Source organism: Ascaphus truei, chromosome 17 (assembly GCF_040206685.1).
Source record: "Ascaphus truei isolate aAscTru1 chromosome 17, aAscTru1.hap1, whole genome shotgun sequence".
Lineage (NCBI taxonomy): Eukaryota > Metazoa > Chordata > Amphibia > Anura > Ascaphidae > Ascaphus > Ascaphus truei.
The window spans coordinates 18,497,086-18,523,990 of NC_134499.1; the positions used below are offsets into that span (position 1 = coordinate 18,497,086).

At 52.1% G+C, this 26,905-nt stretch overlaps 1 protein-coding gene across 3 annotated transcripts in view; it reads left to right on the plus strand.

The window, feature by feature from the left end:
• Window positions 1-473: 473 nt before the first annotated feature.
• LOC142468055 (macrophage-stimulating protein receptor-like) overlaps window positions 474-26,905 on the plus strand; it is a 45,138-nt gene continuing 18,706 nt past the window's right edge. Inside the window, exons 1-9 of one of the 3 annotated variants that reach the window (XM_075574137.1) lie at window positions 474-804; window positions 12,209-12,318; window positions 13,075-14,006; window positions 17,870-18,230; window positions 19,089-19,277; window positions 24,484-24,606; window positions 25,034-25,204; window positions 25,911-26,089; window positions 26,582-26,720. In XM_075574137.1, coding sequence (XP_075430252.1) covers window positions 12,283-12,318; window positions 13,075-14,006; window positions 17,870-18,230; window positions 19,089-19,277; window positions 24,484-24,606; window positions 25,034-25,204; window positions 25,911-26,089; window positions 26,582-26,720 — 2,130 coding nt within the window. In that variant the 5' untranslated portion in view covers window positions 474-804; window positions 12,209-12,282. Of the gene's footprint in view, window positions 805-2,194; window positions 2,671-12,208; window positions 12,319-13,074; window positions 14,007-17,869; window positions 18,231-19,088; window positions 19,278-24,483; window positions 24,607-25,033; window positions 25,205-25,910; window positions 26,090-26,581; window positions 26,721-26,905 lie in introns of those variants that run through there. The other 2 variants (XM_075574138.1, XM_075574139.1) reach the window with 2 other exon arrangements.

Genomic DNA, 26,905 nt, shown 5'->3' on the forward strand with positions numbered 1-26,905 from the left:
CGTGTGTACCACGCTGACATGAGAATACACATACAGAGATAGGCATCTCTGTTCTGAAGAGCTGACAATCTTTGCAGCGTGAAAGAGGGAGGAAGGAATAGAAGTGAGAGAGGGAGAGTATGTGAATGCGAGTTGAACAGCAGTAGGTGTATATAATAATAATAATAGCATGTTCTTGTATAGCGCTGCTAGTTTTATGTAGCGCTTTACAGAGACATTTTGCAGACACAGTCCCTGCCCCGTAGAGCTTACAATCTATGTTTTTGGTGCCTGAGGCACAGGGAGATAAAGTGACTTATCCAAGATGACAAGGAGCCGACATCAGGAATTGAACCAGGCTCCCATGCTTCAAATTCAGTGCCAGACAGTGTCTTTACTCACTGAGCCGCTCCTTCTACAGTATATACACACACGCGTGTTTAATACACGCTACGTCACGTTGCTGTTCTGTATCTGCCAGATTGTGCAATTACTTGCTGCTTGTGAAGTAGGGTGGAGCTGCTGAAATCTCTAATCCTCCTCCGCTCTGCCCTTCACATGCTCTCCTAATACAAGAGCCGCAAGACCCCCTCCCGCCTCCTTCCTGAGACCCCCTCCCTCTTCCTGAGACTCCTTCCCTCTTCCTGAGACCCCTTCCCTGGTCCGACCTGAAGTTCCAGTCTCCCCTGGAGAGAGAGAGAGAGAGAGAGAGAGAGAGAGAGAGCGAGAGAGAGGGGGGGGGCGTGAGACTGAATTCCTTCCCCCCTGGACACATTCCCCCAGTGGGATCTGCAGAGAGAGGACAGAGTAACACGGACTGCACAGGTGAGACCGGGACACAGACATTCCATCTCCGTCTGCTTAGATTGCCAGCTCTGCGGGGCAGATCCATTTGCGCCATATATTTCCGGGAGCCTATTTCTTGCGGAGGACAGCGTGCACGAAAGGATTAATCTAACAGGAGGAACACCGGACATTACTTTCCACAGGGGCCTACGATTAAATAATAATAATAGCATGTTCTTGTATAGCGCTGCTAGTTTTACGAAGCACTTTACAGGGACATTTTGCAGACACAGGTCCCTGCCCCGTGGAGCTGACAATCTATGCACAGGGAGATAAGGTGACTTGCACAAGGTCACAAGGAATAGAACAACGTCCCCCTGCTTTAAACTCAGTGCCACTCTGAGCCGTTCCTTCTCCTAAACAGCTCAAAGTATTACTGATAAAATACCTGTCGCAGGTGTGTCAGTACTTTTCTGCAGTGCCAGTTCTCCGGGGGCCCTCTATAATGGCCTCATAGCCATGCCCTATATGCTTCGTGCCCGCTTTGGCCCCACAGTAATAGCCGCCTAATCCTCACCCATTATGGCCAGGGGTTCTAAACTCCAGTCCTCAAGCCCCCCCACAGGTCAGGTTTTAAGGACTGAGTATCTGATTGAGCCACCTGTGCTGAAGCAGGGATGTCCTGAAAACCGAACCTGTTGGGGGGGGGGGGGGGGGTGTCATGAGGACTAGAGTTGAGCACCCCTGCAATAAGGAGTATCAATACTTTGATTCTAAGGGGTTAAAGGGCTCTGGGCACCTGCGTTAGCTTTTGGAGTGTGGTCATACTCTGTACTTGTCTTTAGGCGGTAATACACAAGACGCTGCTGCTTATTCTGTGTACCCTGGAGAGAGTGGTTAAAGATAAGTGTACTATTCCCAGCAGAATACGCTCTATTAGGGTAAAGTCTGTTTCCCAAACTCCTGTCTGGGAACCGAGGAGTCCGAGTTGCAGTTCCCTCTGGCAGCTGCGGGGTTAATCTGTTCTCTCTGGGTTAACCCTAAAAGGGCTGTGTATGTTTATACATATGTATTTCTTTTAGTCCGCTTCTGATTTTAGTTAAATGCATTGACCCAGCGGCAGAGATAAGAAAGTAGTGATACTGTGCGCGTCTTGGAGACATGATCCCAAGCTTGTGCAATATCAGGGAGGATTATATAATGCGCGTGCTGTAAAACCAGATGGGATTCAGACTGGTCATTAGTATGTAATTAGCTCTGCGGGTCTGGCACTCCTTCCTATGTTTACGCTCATGCCCTTAGTACACAGCGCTGTGCGCATGGCTGGGGGGGGGGGGGGCGGGTGAACGCTATATGCAGAGGTTTAGAACTATAGAGTGCATCGCTCGGCCACAGAGCATACAATCTAATGCTTCTGCTAAATGTTATATTGTAAGCTGGTCAGGGAAGCATTATCTGCTGCAGTCGAGAGGGAGAGAGAGAGAGGGGAAAGGCCTGGGGAGAAAGAGTTATGCAAAGGGAGGAGAGCAAAGAGAGGGAAGACCAGCCAGAGTTTGAGGTAGAAGGGGAGTGTGTTATAGAGAGGGAGAAGGACAGTTATAGGGGACAAGGAGGGTTATAGGGGAGAAGAGGAGAGCGTGTTAGGGAGAGTTGTTGGTATGTTGTAGGCGTGTACACCTGTGTATTCTGTACATTACTTTTCTCCCTTAAAAACAGTGCTTCCAACAGTACAAGTCCAGCGCTCCGTGACCCTGCGTGTCACATACGTGTCACATACGTGTCCGGAGATCCCGGTCGGCCTCACTCCAGCAATCAGAAATGCAAGGTCTGGGTCATTCACACCACTGACCTGGAACTAGCTGGCAGCTATGTGGCTGCCTGGCTGACCACTGAATCCGCACCTAGGTGAGAGCACTTAGGCCGCGCGTATAGTGCCCGCGACGGGCGACGTCGCCCAAAAACAAATACATTGCGTGCACTTATAGTAAGCGCGACGGCGACAATGCGACGTCGTGGACTTTGGAAGCCGGGAATATTTGATTTTTTAAGGGCTGTCACCTCATGCGATCAAATGCCAGTACGCCCGCGCCGCCGCCGCCGCAAAGCGAAATATAACTTTAGCTAGCGGCGACAGGTGACGTCACCCGTTCCGTCACCGGCACTATACGCGCGGCCTAAACCACGTAAAGCCTCCGCTGCCACGACTTTACATTGGGTTTTGAAATTCACCATTTTGGCCCGTAACTCTGAACAGCGCCGGTTCCAGAATCGGATCAGAGTGAGGAATAAACAGTACAGGGGTTGGGACCTGGTGACCATGGGCAAGTCACATGATCTCACTGTGCCAAAATTAGATTGTAAGCTCTGTGGGACAGAACTCATTGTGCTGGCAAAATTGGGTGTGTAGTTCTGTGAATCTGCGTATACTGTCAGCACTGTATACAAAGACATTATTCTCAGCCCCATCACGTGTGTGTTTGTATATAGATATACACAGATTGTGGTGCTGGACCCTCTGGTATGAAAGGGGTTAAGGCATGAGCGAGGCGTGGCGCAGACGTGCACATTGCGTGTCCCTGGGGGCACAGGATTCGGCATGTTCCCGTGTGCTCGGGTCATCGCCCTGGAATGCAGGAAGAGAATCCAGCTGCAGGTGACAAAGTAAAGAGCGCGACTCCCCGAAGTGAAAGCGCTCGGGCATAGTGCGCCTTGTGTGTGCTCACCTGGCTCCAGAGAGCAGAATAACCCAGTCTCTAGTATGTGTCCCCATGTGCCTGGTACAGTATCTGCCCCCCGCCACGCACCTGTTGCTGGTATATGTCCCACCCCCCCCCCCCCCCCCCCGTGCACCAGGTGCTGGCATATGTGTGCCCCCCTCACGCACCTGGTGCTGGTATATGTGTGCTCCCCTCACGCACCTGGTGCTGGTATATGTGTCCCCCCACGCACCTGGTGTTGGTATATGTGTTTCCCCCCCATGCACCTGGTGCTGGTATATGTCCCCCCCCACGCACCTGGTGCTGGTATATGTCCCCCCCACGCACCTGGTGCTGGTATATGTCGTACCCCCCCGCACCTGGTGCTGGTATATGTCGCCCCCCCCCGCACCTGGTGCTGGTATATGTCGTCGTCCCCCCCACACCTGGTGCTGGTATATGTCGTCGTCGTCCCTGTGTGTACCTGGTATGTCTCCTCCCCCTGCCCGCGCCTGGTATATGTGCCCCCCCCCACGTGCTCCTGGTATATGTGCCCCCCCCCCACATGCTCCTGGTATATGTGTCCCCCCGCGTGCTCCTGGTATATGTCGTCCCCACGCGTGCTCCTGGTATATGTGTCCCCACGCGTGCTCCTGGTATATGTGTCCCCACGCGTGCTCCTGGTATATGTGTCCCCCCGCGTACTCCTGGTATATGTGTCCCCCCGCGTACTCCTGGTATATGTGTCCCCACGCGTGCGCCTGGTATATGTGTCCCCCCGCGTGCTCCTGGTATATGTGTCCCCCCGCGTGCTCCTGGTATATGTGTCCCCCCGCGTGCTCCTGGTATATGTGTCCCCCCACGTGCGCCTGGTATATGTGTCCCCCCACGTGCTCCTGGTATATGTGTCCCCCCGCGTGCTCCTGGTATATGTGTCCCCCCACATGCTCCTGGTATATGTCTCCTTCCCCTGCGTGCTCCTGGTATATGTGTCCCCCCGCGTGCTCCTGGTATATGTGTCCCCCCGCGTGCTCCTGGTATATGTGTCCCCCCGCGTGCTCCTGGTATATGTGTCCCCCCGTGTGCTCCTGGTATATGTGTCCCCCCGTGTGCTCCTGGTATATGTGTCCCCCCACGTGCGCCTGGTATATGTCCCCCCCCACGTGCTCCTGGTATATGTGTCCCCCCGCGTGCTCCTGGTATATGTGTCCCCCCACGTGCTCCTGGTATATGTCTCCTTCCCCTGCGTGCTCCTGGTATATGTGTCCCCCCACGTGCGCCTGGTATATGTGTCCCCCCACGTGCTCCTGGTATATGTGTCCCCCCGCGTGCTCCTGGTATATGTCTCCTTCCCCTGCGTGCTCCTGGTATATGTGTCCCCCCGCGTGCTCCTGGTACGTGTCTCCTTCCCCTGCGTGCTCCTGGTATATGTGTCCCCCCGCGTGCTCCTGGTACATGTCTCCTTCCCCTGCATGCGCCTGGTATCGGGAAACATTACTAAAAGAGGAAATAATCTGCTGGGTTCTAATAAACATTCCAATGAGAATAAAAATTCCCCGTGTTACCGCCCTGCCTGTCAGACAAGCGAGATACACAGGAGCAAGGCAAGCTGTCCCCAATGTTCTTAAAGGTGCAATCCCACTTAGCCGGCTAAAAACAAACAAACAACCGTTTGATAACGATCTTCTTTAAACAAATGTAAGTGTGCTAAAAGCCAAGATTTGGCAGCTTCTGTTTCTCTGTAAATTGATTGCAACTCGCATTGGCTTGCGGACGCTAATGGTGTTTGTCAATCAAGTGTTTTCTCTCCTCTTATGCCACCCTGTCCTTATCAGTGAACCAGTAAAGATAAGGGGGGCTTTGCCTGTGCAAACTCGGACAAAAGGGTGCAGCCAGAGGAAATGAAACCCCCGTCAGTGAGCGAAGGTTTGATGATTAAATCAGGGGTGGCCAATTCCAGTCCTCAAGATCGTCCTCAACAGGTCAGGTTTTAAGGATATCCCTGCTTCAGCACAGGTGGCTCTATCAGTGCCTCTGTCTTCGACTGCACTACTTGTGCTGAAGCAGGGATATCCTCAAAACCTGACCTGTTTGGGGGGTCTCGAGGACTGGAGTTGAGAACCCCTGTGTTAAGGGAAAGGTTCATTGGGCTGTTAGCCCTCCTGGCAGACAACAGGTTAAAAGGGCAGGTAACTGGAAGTGGAATTAGGGGCTTGTGTAGGGTGTGACGGGATGACGAGCAGGGCAATATGGCACTCGCATATATTGCTGCTTCCTGGGCAGACGTCGTGCTGGGATCCGCGAGGGGTTAACAGGTCTCTGTTTGTATTTATTTCTGACCCCAGTTTGTGTAAACATCGTCTAGAGAATCTAAACTAGAACACCCACCACTGCGCACATCTGTATAGTAACAAGCACGGGGTGTCGCACGCAGAGCCGGGGTGTCACACGCAGAGCTGTTAGTGTCACACACGCAGAGCCGTTAGTGTCACACACGCAGAGCCGTTAGTGTCACACACGCAGAGCCGTTAGTGTCACACACGCAGAGCCGGGGTGTCACACGCAGAACTGTTAGTGTCACACACGCAGAGCTGTTAGTGTCACATACGCAGAGCTGTTAGTGTCACACACGCAGAGCTGTTAGTGTCACATACGCAGAGCTGTTAGTGTCACACACGCAGAGCCGGGGTGTCACACGCAGAGCTGTTAGTGTCACACGCGCAGAGCCGTTAGTGTCGCACACGCAGAGGCGGGGTGTCGCACGCGCAGAGGCGGGGTGTCGCACGCACATCCCGAGCCACCCCCACTCTCAGATAGAGCCTGAGCCATCCACACACTAACACGAGCTGCCCCCCTCACCTGCATGCGTAGCCTGAGCCCCGCACTGGCACACCGAGCCCGCCCGCCCCCCCCGCACTAGCACACCGAGCCTGCTTCCCCCCGCACTGGCACATAGAGCTTATTGGCTGTAAAAGGGAGTCACTGTCCAGTTAAGATAGGCAGTCCGTGGGGTCCAGAAGCGGAGCACAGCTGCGGTGAAGAAAACGGGGGCTACAAACCAGCAGGAACATTAAAAACCTTTATTGTGTGATGGTGGGGGGTCAGAACAACTCTGACGCGTTTCGTGACGAATCCCTTTGTCAAAGAGTTAGTTCGTGTCTGCCCGAGGTGTCTCATATGTACCCGTTGTCCCGCCCCCAACTGTGACGTCACTGAGTAGAAATTTGGCGCGAAAAACTCCGCGATCAATGGGATTGGTTAGTACCATCAGCCAGTAGTATCCCCGGCTAATAGTGCGTCTCACAAGTCGGTAATGATTGCGGGAGAATGGGAAACAAATGGACAAGTAAGGGAAACATACATAATGGGGAGAAGTGACATAATAAAAACAAAAGCAAAATGACAGCAATATTATGCTGAAGTAAAAGTTAAAAACACGAGCGAAATGCATAACATTACAATGGAAGAGACATATGTGTCTAAAAGGACATTTAAAGTATCATAATTTCAGTTCTAATTGGACAGATTGAGATATATTGTAAGATACATTTAGTATAGCCAATAAGCTTAGATAGTATATTAGCGCATATCTAAATAGGTAGCACAAATCACTTAATAATGCTGATCAACATTCTCTAATGATAACATGATTAATTAGTGAGGGAATACAAGTATCAATAGAATATTCTCTCACAATGCAATAGAATGTTGTTTTTTGGTCCAAGACAAATGGCATAATGGCTAGGAAGTGTTAAAAATATAGATCAAAAATAATAATAACTAAAAATTTATAAAGGCCTTAAAGCTAATTCAAAACTAAGTCAAAACCAAACCATAATGATTCACATTGAATTTGTATAAGACATGACTTAAATAGACATAATGCTGAAGACAAAACTCAAGCTATTAATTGGGAAATATAGAAAATTATAAACATATATAGAAATGATAAAAAATGCTTCAACTCCCAGTCTAGATTCATGCCCCTGGGTGCCAAAGTCCCAAGGGCATAGATCCAATACATCTCCCTCTGATTTAAAAGAGATTCTCTGTCACCCCCTCTAGTATTCAAATATATATGCTCAATGGCACTAAAGGTAAGATTTTGTAATGCACCAGATGGACAGTGCATAAAATGGAGGGCTACCGGGAATCTCTCATCTTTGTTCTTAATGCTCCTTACATGTTCACCAATTCTTTATCTGAGCATGCGTATGGTTCTGCCCACATAGCCGCTGCCACATGAGCATCTCACTAAATATACAATAAACTTTGTATTGCATGTCATGAATGATCGTAGTTTGTGTTTTTGTTTGGTATGAATATCTGTAATATACTTAATAGGCAATGCATATCTGCATATTCTACAACTGCCACAGATATAGAAGCATTTGGGAATATTGGATCCATAGTCTTTCTTGGATCTAAACAGACTAGGGGAGATTTTGTTGCCTATTGTCTTGGCCCTTCTAAACACTATTTTTGGATGACTACTTGTACATTTATCCAAATCTCTGTCCAGCTTGAGTATACCCCAATGTCTGGATAAAATAGTTCTGATTTGTGATGCTTGTTTAGAAAAGGTAGTGATAAACAGTGGTTGGTCATTAGTTTGTTCTTTCTTAAATTGTGATTTATTTTTACTTGTACTGTATTTTTTTGAAGAAATTTCATTCAATAAAATAGTCCTATCTGTATGTAATGCATTGTCAAAGGCTAATTTAATATCCTTATCACTGTATCCCCTGTTCTTGAATCTCTCAGATAAGAGTTCAGATTGAGTCAGGAATGCTTGTTCAGTAGAGCAGACCCTCCTCAATCTTAAAAATTGTCCTTTTGGGATTCCTCTGATGAGAGGTCTAGGGTGCGAGCTATTCGCTCTAAGTAAGGAATTCTGACTATTTTCCTTCTGGAAAAGGTCAGTTTGAATCTTAAGGTTTGTATCAATATATAAATGAAGGTCGAGATAATCTATTTCAGTGTCATTAAAATTATGCGTAAATTTTAAATTAAATGAATTTATATTCAGATATTCAAAGAATTCAAATAGTGTTAGTGTATCACCAGACCAAATAAATAATAAGTCGTCTATATAGCGACGATAAAACATAATATGATTCCTAAAGGGATTGGTTTCACCGAAAATGTGTGTCATTTCCCAAAAGCCCATAAAGAGGTTGGCGTACGAAGGTGCAAATGATGTCCCCATGGCCGTACCCTGTGTCTGTAAATAATAAGTGTGATCAAAGAGAAAGTAGTTGTGTTGTAAGAGAAACATGACTGAATCAAGAATAAAAGTGCTTTGTGCCAAGTGAATATTGGAGTGATTGAGATAATAACTAATTGCTTGCGTGCCTAGAGTGTGATCAATAATAGTGTATAACGAGGTCACATCAAGTGTGACCCAAAGAAAAGAATGTGTCCAAGTGATCTTTTGAATATCTGTAAGTAAATCCGATGAATCCTTTAAATAAGAAGGAAGGGTTTGCAGTAGGGGCTGTAAAAATTGATCCACGTGCCTAGATAAACCATCTCCCAAAGACCCAATGCTCGATATAATGGGTCTACCAGGAGGGTTGACCAGAGACTTATGGACCTTTGGGAGATGGTGAAAAATAGGTACTGTGGGAAAAGGATTGAATAAAAACATAGATTCTCGTTTGGTGAGTACTCCAATTTCGCTACCCATGTCTATAAGTTCTTTAATTTCAATGAGATAAAGAGCTGTGGGATTCTTCTCTAGTTTACAATAAGCCTGTTGGTTATTTAATTGTCTCAAAGCTTCATTGTGGTACATTTCTACATTCATGACAACTGTTGATCCTCCCTTGTCCGCACTTTTTATTATAATGTCTCCTCTTTTAGTCAGGGAATTTAAGTGTCCTCTTTCCTCTTTAGAAAGATTACCATGTGTAGGAGCAGAAAAAGAGAAACCTCTGGCTAACGTCTGAAGATCTTTCTCCACTAATTTTTCGAATGTCTCTATGTGTGGTCCCTTGTTGAAAGAGGGACAAAACATAGATTTATTCTAAAATTACTGGCTGATGGTACTAACCAATCCCATTGATCGCGGAGTTTTTCGCGCCAAATTTCTACTCAGTGACGTCACAGTTGGGGGCGGGACAACGGGTACATATGAGACACCTCGGGCAGACACGAACGAACTCTTTGACAAAGGGTTTCTTCCCGAAACGCGTCAGAGTTGTTCTGACCCCCCACCAACCCTCCTGGTAGACCCATTATATAGAGCATTGGATCTTTGGGAGATGGTTTATCTAGGTACGTGGATCAATTTTTACAGCCCCTACTGCAAACCCTTCCTTCTTATTTAAAGGATTCATCGGATTTACTTACAGATATTCAAAAGATCACTTGGACACATTCTTTTCTTTGGGTCACACTTGATGTGACCTCGTTATACACTATTATTGATCACACTCTAGGCACGCAAGCAATTAGTTATTATCTCAATCACTCCAATATTCACTTGGCACAAAGCACTTTTATTCTTGATTCAGTCATGTTTCTCTTACAACACAACTACTTTCTCTTTGATCACACTTATTATTTACAGACACATGGTACGGCCATGGGGACATCATTTGCACCTTCATACGCCAACCTCTTTATGGGCTTTTGGGAAATGACACACATTTTCGGTGAAACCAATCCCTTTAGGAATCATATTATGTTTTATCGTCGCTATATAGACGACTTATTATTTATTTGGTCTGGTGATACACTAACACTATTTGAATTCTTTGAATATCTGAATATAAATTCATTTAATTTAAAATTTACGCATAATTTTAATGACACTGAAATAGATTATCTCGACCTTCATTTATATATTGATACAAACCTTAAGATTCAAACTGACCTTTTCCAGAAGGAAAATAGTCAGAATTCCTTACTTAGAGCGAATAGCTCGCACCCTAGACCTCTCATCAGAGGAATCCCAAAAGGACAATTTTTAAGATTGAGGAGGGTCTGCTCTACTGAACAAGCATTCCTGACTCAATCTGAACTCTTATCTGAGAGATTCAAGAACAGGGGATACAGTGATAAGGATATTAAATTAGCCTTTGACAATGCATTACATACAGATAGGACTATTTTATTGAATGAAATTTCTTCAAAAAAATACAGTACAAGTAAAAATAAATCACAATTTAAGAAAGAACAAACTAATGACCAACCACTGTTTATCACTACCGTTTCTAAACAAGCATCACAAATCAGAACTATTTTATCCAGACATTGGGATATACTCAAGCTGGACAGAGATTTGGATAAATGTACAAGTAGTCATCCTAAAATAGTGTTTAGAAGGGCCAAGACAATAGGCAACAAAATCTCCCCTAGTCTGTTTAGTTCCAAGAAAGACTATGGATCCAATATTCCCAAAGGCTTCTATATCTGTGGCAGTTGTAGAATATGCAGATATGCATGGCCCATTAAGTATATTACAGATATTCATACCAAACAAAAACACAATCTACGATCATTCATGACATGCAATACAAAGTTTATTGTATATTTAGTGAGATGCTCATGTGGCAGTGGCTATGTGGGCAGAACCATACGCATGCTCAGAGAAAGAATTGGCGAACATGTAAGGAGCATTAAGAACAAAGATGAGAGATTCCCGGTAGCCCGCCATTTTATGCACTGTCCATCTGGTGCATTACAAAATCTTACCTTTAGTGCCATTGAGCATATATCTTTGAATACTAGAGGGGGTGACAGAGAATCTCTTTTAAATCAGAGGGAGATGTACTGGATCTATGCCCTTGGGACTTTGGCACCCAGGGGCATGAATCTAGACTGGGAGTTGAAGCATTTTTTATCATTTCTATACATGTTTATAATTTTCTATATTTCCCAATTAATAGCTTGAGTTTTGTCTTCAGCATTATGTCTATTTAAGTCATGTCTTATACAAATTCAATGTGAATCATTATGGTTTGGTTTTGACTTAGTTTTGACTTAGCTTTAAGGCCTTTATAAATTTTTAGTTATTATTATTTTTGATCTATATTTTTAACACTCCCTAGCCATTATGCCATTTGTCTTGGACCAAAAAACAACATTCTATTGCATTGAGAGAGAGTATTCTATTGATACTTGTATTCCCTCACTAATTAATCATGTTATCATTAGAGAATGTTGATCAGCATTATTAAGTGATTTGTGCTACCTATTTAGATATGCGCTAATATACTATCTAAGCTTATTGGCTATACTAAATGTATCTTACAATATATCTCAATCTGTCCAATTAGAACTGAAATTATGATACTTTAAATGTCCTTTTAGACACATATGTTTCTTCCATTGTAATGTTATGCATTTCGCTCGTGTTTTTAACTTTTACTTCAGCATAATATTGCTGTCATTTTGCTTTTGTTTTTATTATGTCACTTCTCCCCATTATGTATGTTTCCCTTACTTGTCCATTTGTTTCCCATTCTCCCGCAATCATTACCGACTTGTGAGACGCACTATTAGCCGGGGATACTACTGGCTGATGGTACTAACCAATCCCATTGATCGCGGAGTTTTTCGCGCCACATTTCTACTCAGTGACGTCACAGTTGGGGGCGGGACAACGGGTACATATGAGACACCTCGGGCAGACACGAACTAACTCTTTGACAAAGGGATTCGTCCCGAAACGCGTCAGAGTTGTTCTGACCCCCCACCATCACACAATAAAGGTTTTTAATGTTCCTGCTGGTTTGTAGCCCCCGTTTTCTTCACCGCAGCTGTGCTCCGCTTCTGGACCCCACGGACCGCCTTTCTTCCTGCTTCTGGCGTGATGCACGCATACAAAGGGGATTGCATTGCTGCATTTGTGAGTACTCTGCCTGTGTTTTATATTCAATCATGTTCTAGCTGTGGATACTGTTTGTTTCATTGATTTAGCTGATGTGCCCATTATGGTATATATAGAGGACAGTCAGCTTGTCATAGAGACTTGTATACAGACCTACTTTATCTATACAGGCTTTGCTTGAGTCTCACGCAGTTTTCATTGATTGATCATCCCCCAACACTAGTGAATATTATTTTTCATTCCTACAAGTCTACTTGTCACTGAGCCCTGATCATTGGGACTAGTGCCCTATAAACTTTAACTGTCCAGTTTAGGACTGGATTGATGCAGGGAGTCACGGTCAGATCAAGTCATGTTCAGATCACCCCGTCCACTCTTCACACCCCTGGGCTTTATCAGCCCGAGCCCCGTCTGGCAAGAACAAGCACTTACTGTACCCCCCAACTGCCGCCACCGACGGGTCTATTTAACCCCCCATAAACTAGGCCCGTACTGCCAGACCCGCAAGCACCCTCTCCACCACTTCCAGCAACTCATTGTTAAATAAATCAGAGCAAAAGGGAGTCACTGTCTTAGGACTGGATTGGCGCAGGGATTTAGAGCCTGGCACCTACTTCTAGGACAGGACTGGCACAGATACAGAGCCTGGCAACTGTAGTACAGGACCTGTGCAGGTACACTCCTTGCACTGCTAGGGCAGGACTGGCACAGATACACAGCATGGCACCTCTAGGGCAGGACATTCTGCTCCTCACATTCTCCCTTTCTCTCCAGGTCCCATATTATAGACGCCCTCCTTGTGTCACTGTGCCCCGCGCTGGGTTGAAGTCAGAAAGTGTGCCATTCACCTCCCCCATGATGGGCAGCCTCTCCCCCCTTCTCCTGCCCCTCTTCCTCCTCTTCCTGGGTCACCTGGTATACCCCTGGCAGTGCCCAGACGAACCCCGCAGCTCCTCTCTGGACCCCACCGTCCGGTACGATCTACCTAACTATGTGGCCCCGGGACCCATTCAAAACCTGATCTCCAAGGATGGGCAGGAGCCCTTGGTCTTCGTGGCCATCACCAACCACCTGCAAGTTCTGCACGGCTCCGACCTGCGAAACCTGCAGAGCGTCACCACTGGACCTACCAACAGCTCCCAGTGCTCCCAGTGCTCCCAGTGCTCGATGGGCAGTGCCCGCCCGGACCAGCCCGAGGACACAGAGAGCCGAGTCCTTGTACTGGACCCAGAAGAGGACATCTTGTACAGCTGCGGCTCCTCTCTCCGCGGACTCTGCTTCCTGCACCAGCTCACGGGCGCCAAGATCGCCGACTCCAAGTGTCTGTTCGACAAGCAGGCGAACACCCCCCTCCTGTGCCGGGACTGTATGTCCAGCCCACTGGGGACCCTTCTCACAGTGGTGACCCGGGGACACACGGTTTATTTCTACCTGGCCTCGTCAGTGGATTCCCGCGTGGCTGGAAGTTACAGTCCGGCGTCTGTGTCGGTCCGGCGCCTGCTCGCCACTGAGGACGGCTTCGCGGACGGGTTTCACTCGCTGACGGTTCTCCCCCAGTTCAGGGACTCCTACCCCATCCGCTATCTGCACACCTTCCGCACTGAGGATTTTGTCTACTTCCTGACGGTGCAGCTAGAGGAGCCGGGGGGCACAGCCTATCACAGCAGGGTGGTGCGCCTGAGCGCCAAGGAGGAGGAGATGAGGAGGTAAGAGGAGTGGGAGATGGTGGGAGGTAGGAGGAGGAGGGGGGGGGGGGTCCATGGGGATCTGAGCAGAGGCGATAAGCTTGGGTATGCTTACCAATCCTGTGCCCCACTCTCTCCCCCTACCCCTCCCTCTCTCCCCTACCCCTCCCTCTCTTTACCCCCATACTCCCCCTCCCTCTACTCCCCCCCACTCCCTCTCTCTCTACTCCCCCCCACTCCCTCTCTCTACCCCCCCACTCCCTCTCTCTACTCCCCCCCACTCCCTCTCTCTCTACTCCCCCCCACTCCCTCTCTCTCTACTCCCCCCCACTCCCTCTCTCTACTCCCCCCCACTCCCTCTCTCTCTGCTCCCCCCCACCCCCTCTCTCTCTACTCCCCACTCCCTCTCTCTCTACCCCCCACTCCCTCTCTCTCTACCCCCACTCCCTCTCTCTCTACCCCCCAACTCCCTCTATCTACCCCCACTCCCTCTAACTCTACCCTCTCTCTACACACTCCCTCTCTCTCTACCCCCCACTCCCTCTCTCTACCCCCCCACTCCCTCTGTCTACCCCCCACTCCCTCTCTACGCCCCCCCTCGCTCTCTCTCTACGCCCCCCTCGCTCTCTCTCTACGCCCCCCCTCGCTCTCTCTCTATGCCCCCCCTCGCTCTCTCTCTACGCCTCCCTCGCTCTCTACACCCCCCTCGCTCTCTCTCTACGCCCCCCTCGCTCTCTCTACGCACTCCCCTCGCTCTCTCTCTACGCCCCCTCGCTCTCTCTTTACGCCCCCCCTCGCTCTCTCTACGCCCCACCTCGCTCTCTCCATGCCCCCCCTCGCTCTCTCTCCACTCCCCCCTCGCTCTCTCTACTACCCCCCTCGCTCTCTCTCTCTACTACCCCCTGCTCCCTCTCTACCCCCCCGCTCCCTCTCTACCCCCCACTCCCTCTCTCTCTACCCCCCCACTCCCTCTCTACCCCCACCACTCCCTCTCTCTCTACCCCCCACCTCCCTTTCTCTCTACCCCCCCACTCCCTCTCTCTACCCCCCACTCCCTCTCTCTCTACCCCCCCACTCCCTCTCTCTCTACCCGCCCACTCCCTCTCTCTCTACCTCCCCACTCCCTCTCTCTACCTCCCCACTCCCTCTCTCTACCTCCCCACTCCCTCTCTCTACCTCCCCACTCCCTCTCTCTACCTCCCCACTCCCTTTCGCTACCTCCCCACTCCCTCTCTACCCCTCCACTCTCTCTATCCCCCGCTCCCTCTCTACGCCCCCTCGCTCTCTCTGCCCCCTCGCTCTCTCTCTCTACGCTCACCCTCGCTCTCTCTCTACGCTCTCTCTACGCCCACCCTCGCTCTCTCTCTCTCTACGCCCCCCTTGCTCTCTCTACGCCCCCCCCCCCCGCTCTCTCTACGTCCCCTGTCACGGTAACTTTATGACAAGATATAATATAAACAGCAAAATACCTGGGTTGAACTGAACACGACTAGATATGATAAAATATAATTTATTCCTTGAAAAAGGTGAACACACGAGATATACAAATAACAGACAAAATATGCACTTACTTAGAATTGGAATGATGAAATAATCAGAAATCTTGATTAGCAGTTCATGCAGCAATCTCAGAATGACACAAAAGACACAGAGTATAGGCTGGGCACTGGTTTATATGCAATCTCCAGTCTATACCTTACTATTGAGTGTAGGCCATTGGAGAACAATTACCTGCACCCAATCTCTCCTTGCCACCTCACCTGAGGGCACCGTAATACCTGCCCACTGGGTGGGTATTATTCTAATCAGGTTATTCTAATCAGGCTTATTTCCTCAGCCCCCCTCCCACACTTGCCCAGCCTTAAATACAGTTATTTCCCATTGAACACAACCTAAACCCAGCCCCTGTCATAAATCAGTGGTGAGGTTGACAGTCTTCCCCAGAGTAAAACTCCTCCCACCCCAGGACGTTTAAAAACTGCTTTTCCTATCTAAATAACTTCATTACTTCAGTTCAGAAGTACTTACTGGCACGTGAGACATATTAATACATTCCGGCACGCATGACACTCCCAATGAGACTAAATATTACCGTGTAATACTAAAATTAAGAGAGATATTCATATCTGTCTCTTAGTACCTGCTAGACATCATGTGTCTGTAATCATTATTTGCAACTCGGTCCCACGGATACACACATGTAGCTTTTAGCATGTTCAGCCGAGGACATCTCATGATATTCTTATATTTAATAAGGTCACTCATTCTGATATCTCCTGGTGTAGCCGCACCCCTGGCCCCCATAAAACCCCTTGTCAAGAAATGCTTTGAAGATGGGCCTCCTGTGTAGAGAACGTTTGTCACAGGTGCTATATTTCACACCCAATGCTCCAGACATGGGGTAGCTGTCTCTACCAGCAATATACAGTTGGTTGCTGAAGCATGGTAAAAACACCTTACTTAACCGCAGTCCAGTTAACCCCTTGCTTCCCACGTGAGAGCAGGGGGTGGCCAAATGGGGTGTAACCCCTTCAATACCGGGCCAAACCCCCTCTCCCATGACCCCCCCCCCCCGCGCTCTCTCTCTACGGCCCCCCTTGCTCTTTTTCTACGCCCCCTCGCTCTCTCTTTCTACGCCCCCTCGCTCTCTCTCTCTACACCCCCCCTCGCTCTCTCTCTATGCCCCCCTCGCTCGCGCTCTCTCTCTATGCTCCCCCTCGCTCTCTCTCTCTATGCTCCCCCTCGCTCTCTCTCTATGCCCTCCCTCGCTCTCTCTACGCCCCCCCTCGCTCTCTCTACTACCCCCCCTCGCTCTCTCTCTACTACCCCCTGCTCCCTCTCTCTCTATCCCCCCGCTCCCTCTCTACTCCTCCACTCCCTCTCTCACTACCCCCCACTCCCTCTCTCTCTACCCCCCCACTCCCTCTCTCTACCCCCCCACTCCCTCTCTCTACCCCACCACTCCCTCTCTCTCTACCCCCCACTCCCTTTCTCTCTACCCCCCCACTCCCTTTCTCTCTACCCCCCCACTCCCTTTCTCTCTACCCCCCCACTCCCTTTCTCTCTACCCCCCCACTCCCTCTCTCTCTCTACCCCCCCACTCCCTCTCTCTACCTCCCCACTCCCTCTACCCTTCCACTCCCTCTATCCCCCCGCTCCCTCTCTACGCCCCCCTCGCTCTCTCTGCCCCCTCGCTCTCTCTCTCTCTACGCCCACCCTCTCTCTCTCTCTCTACGCCCACCCTCGCGCTCTCTCTCTACGCCCACCTTCGCTCTCTCTCTCTCTACGCCCACCCTCGCTCTCCCTCTCTACGCCCACCCTCGCTCTCTCTCTACGCCCACCCTCGCTCTCTCTCTACGCCCACCCTCGCTCTCTCTACGCCCCCTCGCTCTCTTTCTCTCTACGCCCCCCCTCGCTCTCTCTACAACCCCCGCTCTCTCTACGCCCCCTCCCGCTCTCTCTCTACGGCCCCCCTTGCTCTTTTTCTATGCCCCCATCGCTCTCTCTCTCTCTACGCCCCCCTCGCTCTCTCTCTTTTTACACCCCCCTTGCTCTCTCTCTACGCCCACCCTCGCGCTCTCTACGCCCCCTCGCTCTCTTTCTCTCTACGCCCCCCCCTCGCTCTCTCTACACCCCCCGCTCTCTCTACGCCCCCTCCCGCTCTCTCTCTACGGCCCCCCTTGCTCTTTTTCTATGCCCCCATCGCTCTCTCTCTCTCTCTACGCCCCCCTCGCTCTCTCTCTCTTTACACCCCCCTTGCTCTCTCTCTATGCTCCCCCTCGCTCTCTCTCTATGCTCCCCCTCGCTCTCTCTCTATGCTCCCCCTCGCTCTTTGTCTATACCCCTCACTCTCTCTACCCCTCCTCTCCTCTCCCTCCTCTCAGTTACCGGGAGCTGGTTCTCGAGTGCCGGTTTGAACCAAAGCGCCGGCGGCGGAGCGCGGAGCCGCAGATGCGATATGAGAACTTCAACATCCTGCAGGCAGCGCATGTGGCCCCTGTGGGAGATTCGTTGGCGGGGGAACTGGGATTGAACTCTGCAGACCTTGTGCTGTTCGCAGCCTTTGCGCAGAGCGACCCACAGAGCATTCGTCCCAGCAGGATGTCAGCGCTCTGCGCCTTCCCGCTCAACCTCATTGACAAGTCCATTGATGACGGGATGAAAAAGTGCTGCAGTAACATGGAGTCCGAGCGGCAGCTAAGGGGGCTACACTACTTCCAGCCTCAGATGTACTGCCCCTATAATGTGAGGGGGGGGGCACAGGCTATGGAGAAGGGGGGGTGACAGGTGTGCGGAGGAGGAGGGGAGGGTGACGGATGAGAGGGGATGAGGGTGACGGATGAGAGGGGATGAGGGTGACGGAGGAGAGGGGATGAGGGTGCGGAGGGTGAAGAGGAGGGGGGAGGGTGAGGAGGAGGGTGAAGAGGAGGGTGAGGATGAAGAGGAGGAGGGTGAGGGTGAAGAGGAGGAGGGTGAGGGTGAAGAGGAGGGGGGAGGGTGAGGAGGAGGGTGAAGAGGAGGGTGAGGATGAAGAGGAGGAGGGTGAGGGTGAAGAGGAGGAGGGTGAGGGTGAAGTGGAAGGGTGAGGGTGAGGTGGAGGAGGGTGAAGAGGGGGAGGGGAAGGTCACAGAGGAGGAGGAGGGTGACAAGGTGTAGAGTGGGAGATGACAGGGTGTGGAGGGGGAGGTGACGGTATGGAGGAGGATAGGGGGTGATGGTGCAGAGGAGGATGAGGGGGGGACGGTGCGGAAGAGGACGCTATCAGTATATGGATTTCTTGGGTGGGGGGAGGGAACGGTTCAGACTGGTTGCTATTTACTCTTCTATAATAAACTCTCCTGCGTGTCCCTTAAAAGCCCAGATTTACGTCTGATGTACAGGGGCCCGGGAGAGGAGGGTGGGGGCCCGGGAGAGGAGGGGGGACAAGCGGGCCTGAGCCAGGAGGGGGGACAAGGGGGCCTGAGCCAGGAGGGTAGGGGCGCAGGACAGGAGGGGAGGGGGGACCCGGAACAGTGAAACGAGGAGGCAGGAACTGCCTGACCTTTTTACCTCTGACCCTTGTCGGCTTGACCTTTAATTTGGAGACCTGATTTTTGACCCCAGATGAACCTGTCGGCCCCTGTACCTGACCGCAGCTGTTGGAATGTCCCCACGCTCGTGGACCTGCCCTTGTACCGCGTGGATTTATTTAACGGGCGCATGGATGGGGTGCTCTTCACATCCGTGTATGTCACATCCCAGGAAGGACTGACCATCGGGTACCTGGGCACCTCTGACGGGAGAGTCCTGCAGGTGAGGGGGAGAGGGACAGTCTGACTGTGCCACACATACCCACATACAGTGGTTTACAGAAGTATTCACACCCCCCCAATCCCAAATAATGACCCATGTTGTTGAATTACAAATAATGTATGCACATTTTGTCAAACGAACTATTTTTATTCTAAGCTACAAAACTATATCTATATATATGTCTCAAATAAAGTTTGTGTGTGTATGTCTGCTGGACAGCTCATTGGCCTGCGGGCCAGGCAGGGAGGAGAGACACACACGCACACTCTCCTCACACCGTGACCATGTGCGCCTCTGACCAACACACACACACACACACAGTGTTGAGGTTTGACCTTGCTTGGCCTCACTCTCCCCCGTCAGCCGGACCGCAGCTCACCTTCCACCCCCCCCCTCTCCCGGTGCCCCTCACTCTCTCCCCCCTCCCCCCACCTCACCCAAACCCGGACGCCCCGCAACATCCCCAGCCGCACCATCACCCTCACGTGCGCCGCCCTGCACCGGCTCCCGGACGGAGGGGAAGCGCGGCGCGGCCCTCCTGCTCAACAGCAAACTCCAGGCTCCTCCCCTCTCGCTCCCAACGAGGAACGGAGGGGAAGCGCGGCGCCGGCCTCCTGCACTCACCCTCACGTGCACCGGCTCCCGGACGGAGGGGAAGCGCGGCGTGGGTCTCCTGCCACTCTTGCCCCCCGCCAACTTCCAGAACCCACCTCCTGCCCCAGCCAGATGCCACGGGGATATCAGTGCCTGGAGGGGAACCGTCTGCCGCCAGGAACCACCACCCGGTCAAGGTAAGTCACCCACCGTCTCCCACCCACGCACTGTCACCCAGTCACCCACCGTCTCCCACCCACCCACTGTCACCCAGTCAAAGTCAACCACCCACCCACACACCCACCCAGTCAACAAACACACCCACCCAGTCACCCACACATCCACCCAGTCACCCACACATCCACCCAGTCACCCACACATCCACCCAGTCACCCACCGTTACCCACACTTACCCAGTCACCCACCCAGTCACTCACCCACACCCACCCAGTCACTCACTCCCCCACCCACTTTCACCCAGTCACTCACCCACCCACTTTCACCCAGTCACCCACTCACTCAGTACCCCACTCACGTAGTCACCCACTCACTCAGTCACCCACTCACTCACTCACCCCATCCACTCAGTCAACCTACTCACCCACAGTCACCCACCCAGTCAGTCACCCACTCACCCACCCAGTCAGTCACCCACTCACCCACCTTTTCAGTCACCCACTCACCCACCTTTTCAGTCACCCACTCACCCACCCATTCAGTCACCCCCTCACCCACCCATTCAGTCACCCACTCACCCACCCATTCAGTCACCCAAAACCACCCACCCATTCAGTCACTCACCGACCCCACCCATCCACTCACCGACCCCACCCACCCAATCACCGACCCCACTCACCCACTCACCGACCGACCAAAACCCACTCACTCACCCACCCAACCCACCTCCTGCCCCAGCCAGATGCCACGGGGATATCAGTGCCTGGAGGGGAACCGTCTGCCGCCAGGAACCACCACCCGGTCAAGGTAAGTCACCCACCGTCTCCCACCCACGCACTGTCACCCAGTCACCCACCGTCTCCCACCCACCCACTGTCACCCAGTCAAAGTCAACCACCCACCCACACACCCACCCAGTCAACAAACACACCCACCCAGTCACCCACACATCCACCCAGTCACCCACACATCCACCCAGTCACCCACCGTTACCCACACTTACCCAGTCACCCACCCAGTCACTCACCCACACCCACCCAGTCACTCACTCCCCCACCCACTTTCACCCAGTCACTCACCCACCCACTTTCACCCAGTCACCCACTCACTCAGTACCCCACTCACGTAGTCACCCACTCACTCAGTCACCCACTCACTCACTCACCCCATCCACTCAGTCAACCTACTCACCCACAGTCACCCACCCAGTCAGTCACCCACTCACCCACCCAGTCAGTCACCCACTCACCCACCTTTTCAGTCACCCACTCACCCACCTTTTCAGTCACCCACTCACCCACCCATTCAGTCACCCCCTCACCCACCCATTCAGTCACCCACTCACCCACCCATTCAGTCACCCAAAACCACCCACCCATTCAGTCACTCACCGACCCCACCCATCCACTCACCGACCCCACCCACCCAATCACCGACCCCACTCACCCACTCACCGACCGACCAAAACCCACTCACTCACCCACCCAACCCAGTCACTGACCCACCCAGTCACCGACCCAGAAAAAGTCACCCAGTCACCGACCCAAAAAAAGTCACCCAGTCACCGACCCACCCACCGACCCAAAATCACCCACCCACCGACCCAAAGTCACCCACCGACCCAAAGTCACCCACCCACCGACCCAAAGTCACCCACCCACCCACCGACCCAAAGTCACCCACCGACCCAAAGTCACCCACCCACCGTCACAAAGTCAACCCACCCACCGACCCAAAGGCAAAACCCAAAATCACCCACCCACCTACCCAAAGTCACCCACCCACCGACCCAAAGTCACCCACCCACTGACCCAAAGTCACCCACCCACTGACCCAAAGTCAACCCACCCACCGTCTCCCACCCACCCACCGACCCAAAGTCACCCACCCACCCACCGACCCAAAGTCAACCCACCCACCCACCAACCCAAAGTCAACCCCGACCCAAAGTCACCCACCCACCCACCGACCCAACGTCACCCACCCACCCACCGACCCAAAGTCACCCACCCACTCAGTCACCGACCCACCCACCCACCCATTCAGTCAAGTGTCACCCACCCACACAGTCACCCACACACTCAGTCAGCTCAGTCACCCACCTAGCTGTCAAGGGGGGGGAAGCCCCCAACCCTGTCGCCCGCCCCCCAAAATTACATCCCGGGCAACGCCGGGTAGTATCAGCTAGTGTTATATAAGGAGGAGGTTAAATGTCAGCAAAGGAAATGTACAAAAGGAAATGCCCATGTTGCATTAGTATGCAGCCCCTTAAGTCACTACTTGGTAGGAGCCCCTTTTGCAGCAATTACTGCTATGGGTCTTTTTGGATCAGTCTCTATGTAGCTTTGCCCAGTAGGATGGTGACATTTTTGCCAATTTTTGACGGGAAAATTGATCCAGATCTGATAAGGATTTGTTTGGGATCGTGGATGGACGGCAATCTTTAAGTCTCGCCAGAATTATTCCATTGGATTGAGGTCAGGACAGTGACTGGGCCACTCAAGAACATTCATTCTCTCCTTGTTCCACCGCTGCAGTGCGGCTTTGGGTCATTGTCCTGCTGAGATATGAATTCCCTCCCAGTGTCAGAGTCTTGGCTGAACTCAAACAGGTTTTCCTCAGGGATTCGCCTGTACTTTGCACCACCCATTCTCCCCCCTATCCAGGGCCGTTGCAGGGGTATTCGGCCCCCTAGGCAAACCTTCAGCCCTGCGCCCCCAACCCCTTTTGGATTTTTTAAAAACGTTACACAATAGCCACTCTCTTGCCCCCCCTCCTTCTTTCTCACCTGTCTCTCACCCCCTATCTCCTCTCACCCCCCTATCTCCTCTCACCCCCTATCTCCTCTCACCCCCCTATCTCCTCTTCACTCCCCCTCCTCCTTCACCACCCGCCTCCTCACTCCCCCCCCCTCCGTCTCCTCGCCCCCCTCCTCCTCCTCGCCCCACCTCCTCCTCGCCCCCCCTCCTCCTCCTCGCCCCCCCCTCCTCCTCAGCCTCCTCACTCCCCCCCTCCTCCTTACTCCCCCTCCTCCTCACTCCCCCCCTCCTCCTCACTCCCCCCCCTCCTCCTCCTCACTCCCCCCCTTCTCCTCCTCCTCCTCACTCCCCCTTCCTCCTCCTCACTCCCCCCTCCTCCTCCTCACTCCCCCCCTCCTCCCTCCCCCTCACTCCCCGCCCTCTTCCTCCGCCTCCTCACTCCCCGCCCTCTTCCTCCTCACTCCCCACCCTCTTCCTCCTCACTCCCCGCCCTCTTCCTCCTCACTCCCCGCCCTCTTCCTCCTCCGCCTCCTCAGTCCCCACCCTCTTCCTCCTCCACCTCCTCACTCCCCGCCCTCTTCCTCCTCCTCCTCACTCCCTGCCCTCTCTTCCTCCTCCGCCTCCTCACCCCCGCCCTCTTCCTCCTCCGCCTCCTCACTCCCCGTCCTCTTCCTCCTCCTCACTCCCCGCTCTCTTCCTCCTCCTCACTCCCCACCCTCCTCCTGTCACCCCACCTTCTTTTTCCTCTCACAACCCTCCTCTCACCCCCTCCTCCTCCCCCAACCCCCTCCTCCTGTCGCCCGTCACCCTCCTCCACTCCCACCGCCCAAAATGTGCCCCCTAGGTGATTGTCTAAGTTGCCTAGTGGTTGCACCGGCCCAGCCTCTATCCTGACCAGCTTCCAGTCCCTGCTGAAGAGAAGCGTCCCCATTACAAGATGCTACCACCCCCGTGCTTCACAGTTGGGATGTTGGTGACTGGGTGATGTGCAGTGTTGGGCTCTTTTGTCTCTTCTGACGACAAAACCTTTGAACTTTTTGTTCTAAATTCCCAGCGTTACGTCTGGCGCGAGCTCAACTGCACATCACCAGTCACCACCATCCCAACTGTGAAGCACAGTGGTTGTAAACTTCATTTATTGGGGACGCTTCTCTACAGCAGGGACTGGGAAGCTGGTCAGGATAGAGGGGAGAACGGGTGGTGCAAAGTACAGGCGAATCCCTGAGGAAAACCTGCTTGAGTTCAGCCAAGAGCTCCCTTGTTTATTAAGAGGTTGAGTGCACCCTTCAAGAAATACTTCTTTATTTCTTTACCGCTTGAGTTCAGCCAAGACTCTGACACTGGGGAGGGAATTCATATTTCAGCAGGACAATGACCCGAAGCACAAAGCCAAAGCCGCACTGCAGCGGTGGAACAAGGAGAGAATGAATGTTCGTGAGTGGCCCGGTCACAGTCCTGACCTCAATCCAATGGAACAATTCCACATGGAGTGGAGGAGGGGGAAACCGTGTCACATGTACTTCTGTGTCCGGATCTGCAGCTCTGTCACTATCACAATATGATGTCATAGCTGTGCTCTCTGTCACAATATGTCATAACTGTGCTCTCTATTACAATATGATGTCATAACTGTGCTCTCTATTACAATATGATGTCATAGCTGTGCTCTCTGTCAGGTGGTCCTGCAGCGTAACAGTAAACCCCTCACTCTGTCCAACTTCTCCCTGAGTGACACTCACCCAGTGTCACGCGAGGTCACCCGCATCGGAGACAACCTGCTCTTTGTCACCGGGAACAAGGTGAGCAGGACTTTGGGGGAGACACGGAGGGGGGGGTGGGGGAGGGTTATCTGATTGGGTGGGACTGAGAGAGGTGCAGTGACAGCGATGTGTGTGGGGGTTAGTACAGGAATAGCACAGAGGGCTGTAGTGTAGGATGGAGGTGCAGTGACAGCGCTGTGTGTGTGTGGGATCAGTACAGGAATAGCAGAGTGTAGGATGGAGGTGTAGTGACAGCGCTGTGTGTGTGATCAGTACAGGAATAGCAGAGTGTAGGATGTAGGTGCAGTGACAGCGTTGTGTGTGTGTGTGTGGGATCAGTACAGGAATAGCAGAGTGTAGATAGAGGTGCAGTGACAGCGCTGTGTGTGTAATCAGTACAGGAATAGCAGAGAACTGCAGGGTAGGATGGAGGTGTCACTGTCTGCATGTCTGGCTCCCCCTGCAGGTGACACAGGTCAGTGTCACAGGCCCCGGGTGTCGTCACCTCCTGACCTGCAGCCGCTGTCTGCGCGCACCTCGCTTCATGGGCTGCGGCTGGTGTAAAAATGGCTGCTCCCGGCAGGGGGAGTGTCAGGGAGAGTGGAACCAGCAAAGCTGCTCCCCCATCATCACAGAGGTAACCGAGAGAACCGCACACCGCCCGGCCCCCTCGTGCACTAATGCTGCGCCCCTCCTCGTGCACTAATGCTACACCCCCCTCGTGCACTAATGCTACGCCCCCCTCGTGCACTAATGCTACGCCCCCCTCGTGCACTAATGCTACACCCCCCTCGTGCACTAATGCTGCGCCTCCCCCCATGTGCACCACTGCTGCGCCTCCCCCTCGTGCACCACTACTACACACTCCTGTTTCCACGCCTCCTCCCCCATTGTGCACCGATGCCCCCCACATGTGCCATAGGTTAATTGATAAGGGCAAAATATAGTATTGATCGGGGATAATACACAGGCCGTGAATTGATCGGGGATAATACACTGGTGGTATATTGATCGGGGATAATACACTGGTGGTATATTGATCGGGGATAATACACTGGTGGTATATTGATCGGGGATAATACACTGGTGGTATATTGATCGGGGATAATACACTGGTGGTATATTGATCGGGGATAATACACTGGTGGTATATTGATCGGGGATAATACACTGGTGGTATATTGATCGGGGATAATACACTGGTGGTATATTGATCGGGGATAATACACTGGTGGTATATTGATCGGGGATAATACACAGTCGGTGTATTGATCTGGGACGGATCTGTTACAATATTACTGTCGGGAATCTGCCCATCCAGCTTCTGATCTCTGTCTCCGCAGTTTTACCCCCGCACAGCACCCTTACGTGGCAGCACCAGAGTTACCCTGTGTGGGCGAGACTTCCAGTCCTACATCGTGTACAACGGACCCCCCAACGCTTTAGTCACCGCTGACACCCACAGAGTGAGCGTGGGTCCGCGGGCGTGTATCGTAAACCCCGAAAAGAGTAATAGCACCAGGTGAAGATGGAGGTGCAGTGACAGCGCTGTGTGTGTGTTGGGGGGGGGGGGTGAGAGGGTTGCGGGTCAGTACAGGAATAGCACAGGGGCTGCAGTGCAGAATGGAGGTGTAGTGACAGCACTATGTGTATGGGGGAGGGTCAGTACAGGAATAGCAGAGATTGCTGCATGGCAGGATGGAGGTACAGTGACAGCACTGAGTGTGGGGGGTCAGTATAGGAATAGCTGAGAGCTGTAGTGTAGGATGGAGGTGTTAGTGACAGCACTGTGTGTGGGGTCAGTATAGGAATAGCAGAGAGCTGTAGTGTAGGATGGAGGTGCAGTGACAGCGCTGTGTGTGTGTGTGTGGGGTAGGTACAGGAATAACAGAGAGCTGCAGTGTAGGATGGAGGTTAAGTGACAGCGCTGTGTGGTGTGTGGGGGAGGCACGGTATATTTTGTTTTTGGGTGGGATATAGATATTAGTCTGGATATAACCCCCTCCCCCCCCAGGTTGGTTTGCATTCTGCAGAAGGAAGGACCCCCAGACACCGCGTCACCTGCTGACATCGTCCTAACGATCAACGAGAAGTTAACAAGCAACTCTTACTCCATCAGCGGCACAGCATCGGCCAGCGGCTTCACCTTTGTGGTGAGGAGCCACAGGGCGGGGAGCGCAGGGAGTCACAGAGCGGGAAGCGCAGGGAGTCACAGAGCGGGGGGAGCGCAGGGAGTCACAGAGCGGGGAGAGCAGAGAGTCACAGAGCGGGGGGAGCGCAGGGAGTCACAGAGCGGGGGGAGTGCAGGGAGTCACAGAGCGGGGAGAGCAGGGAGTCA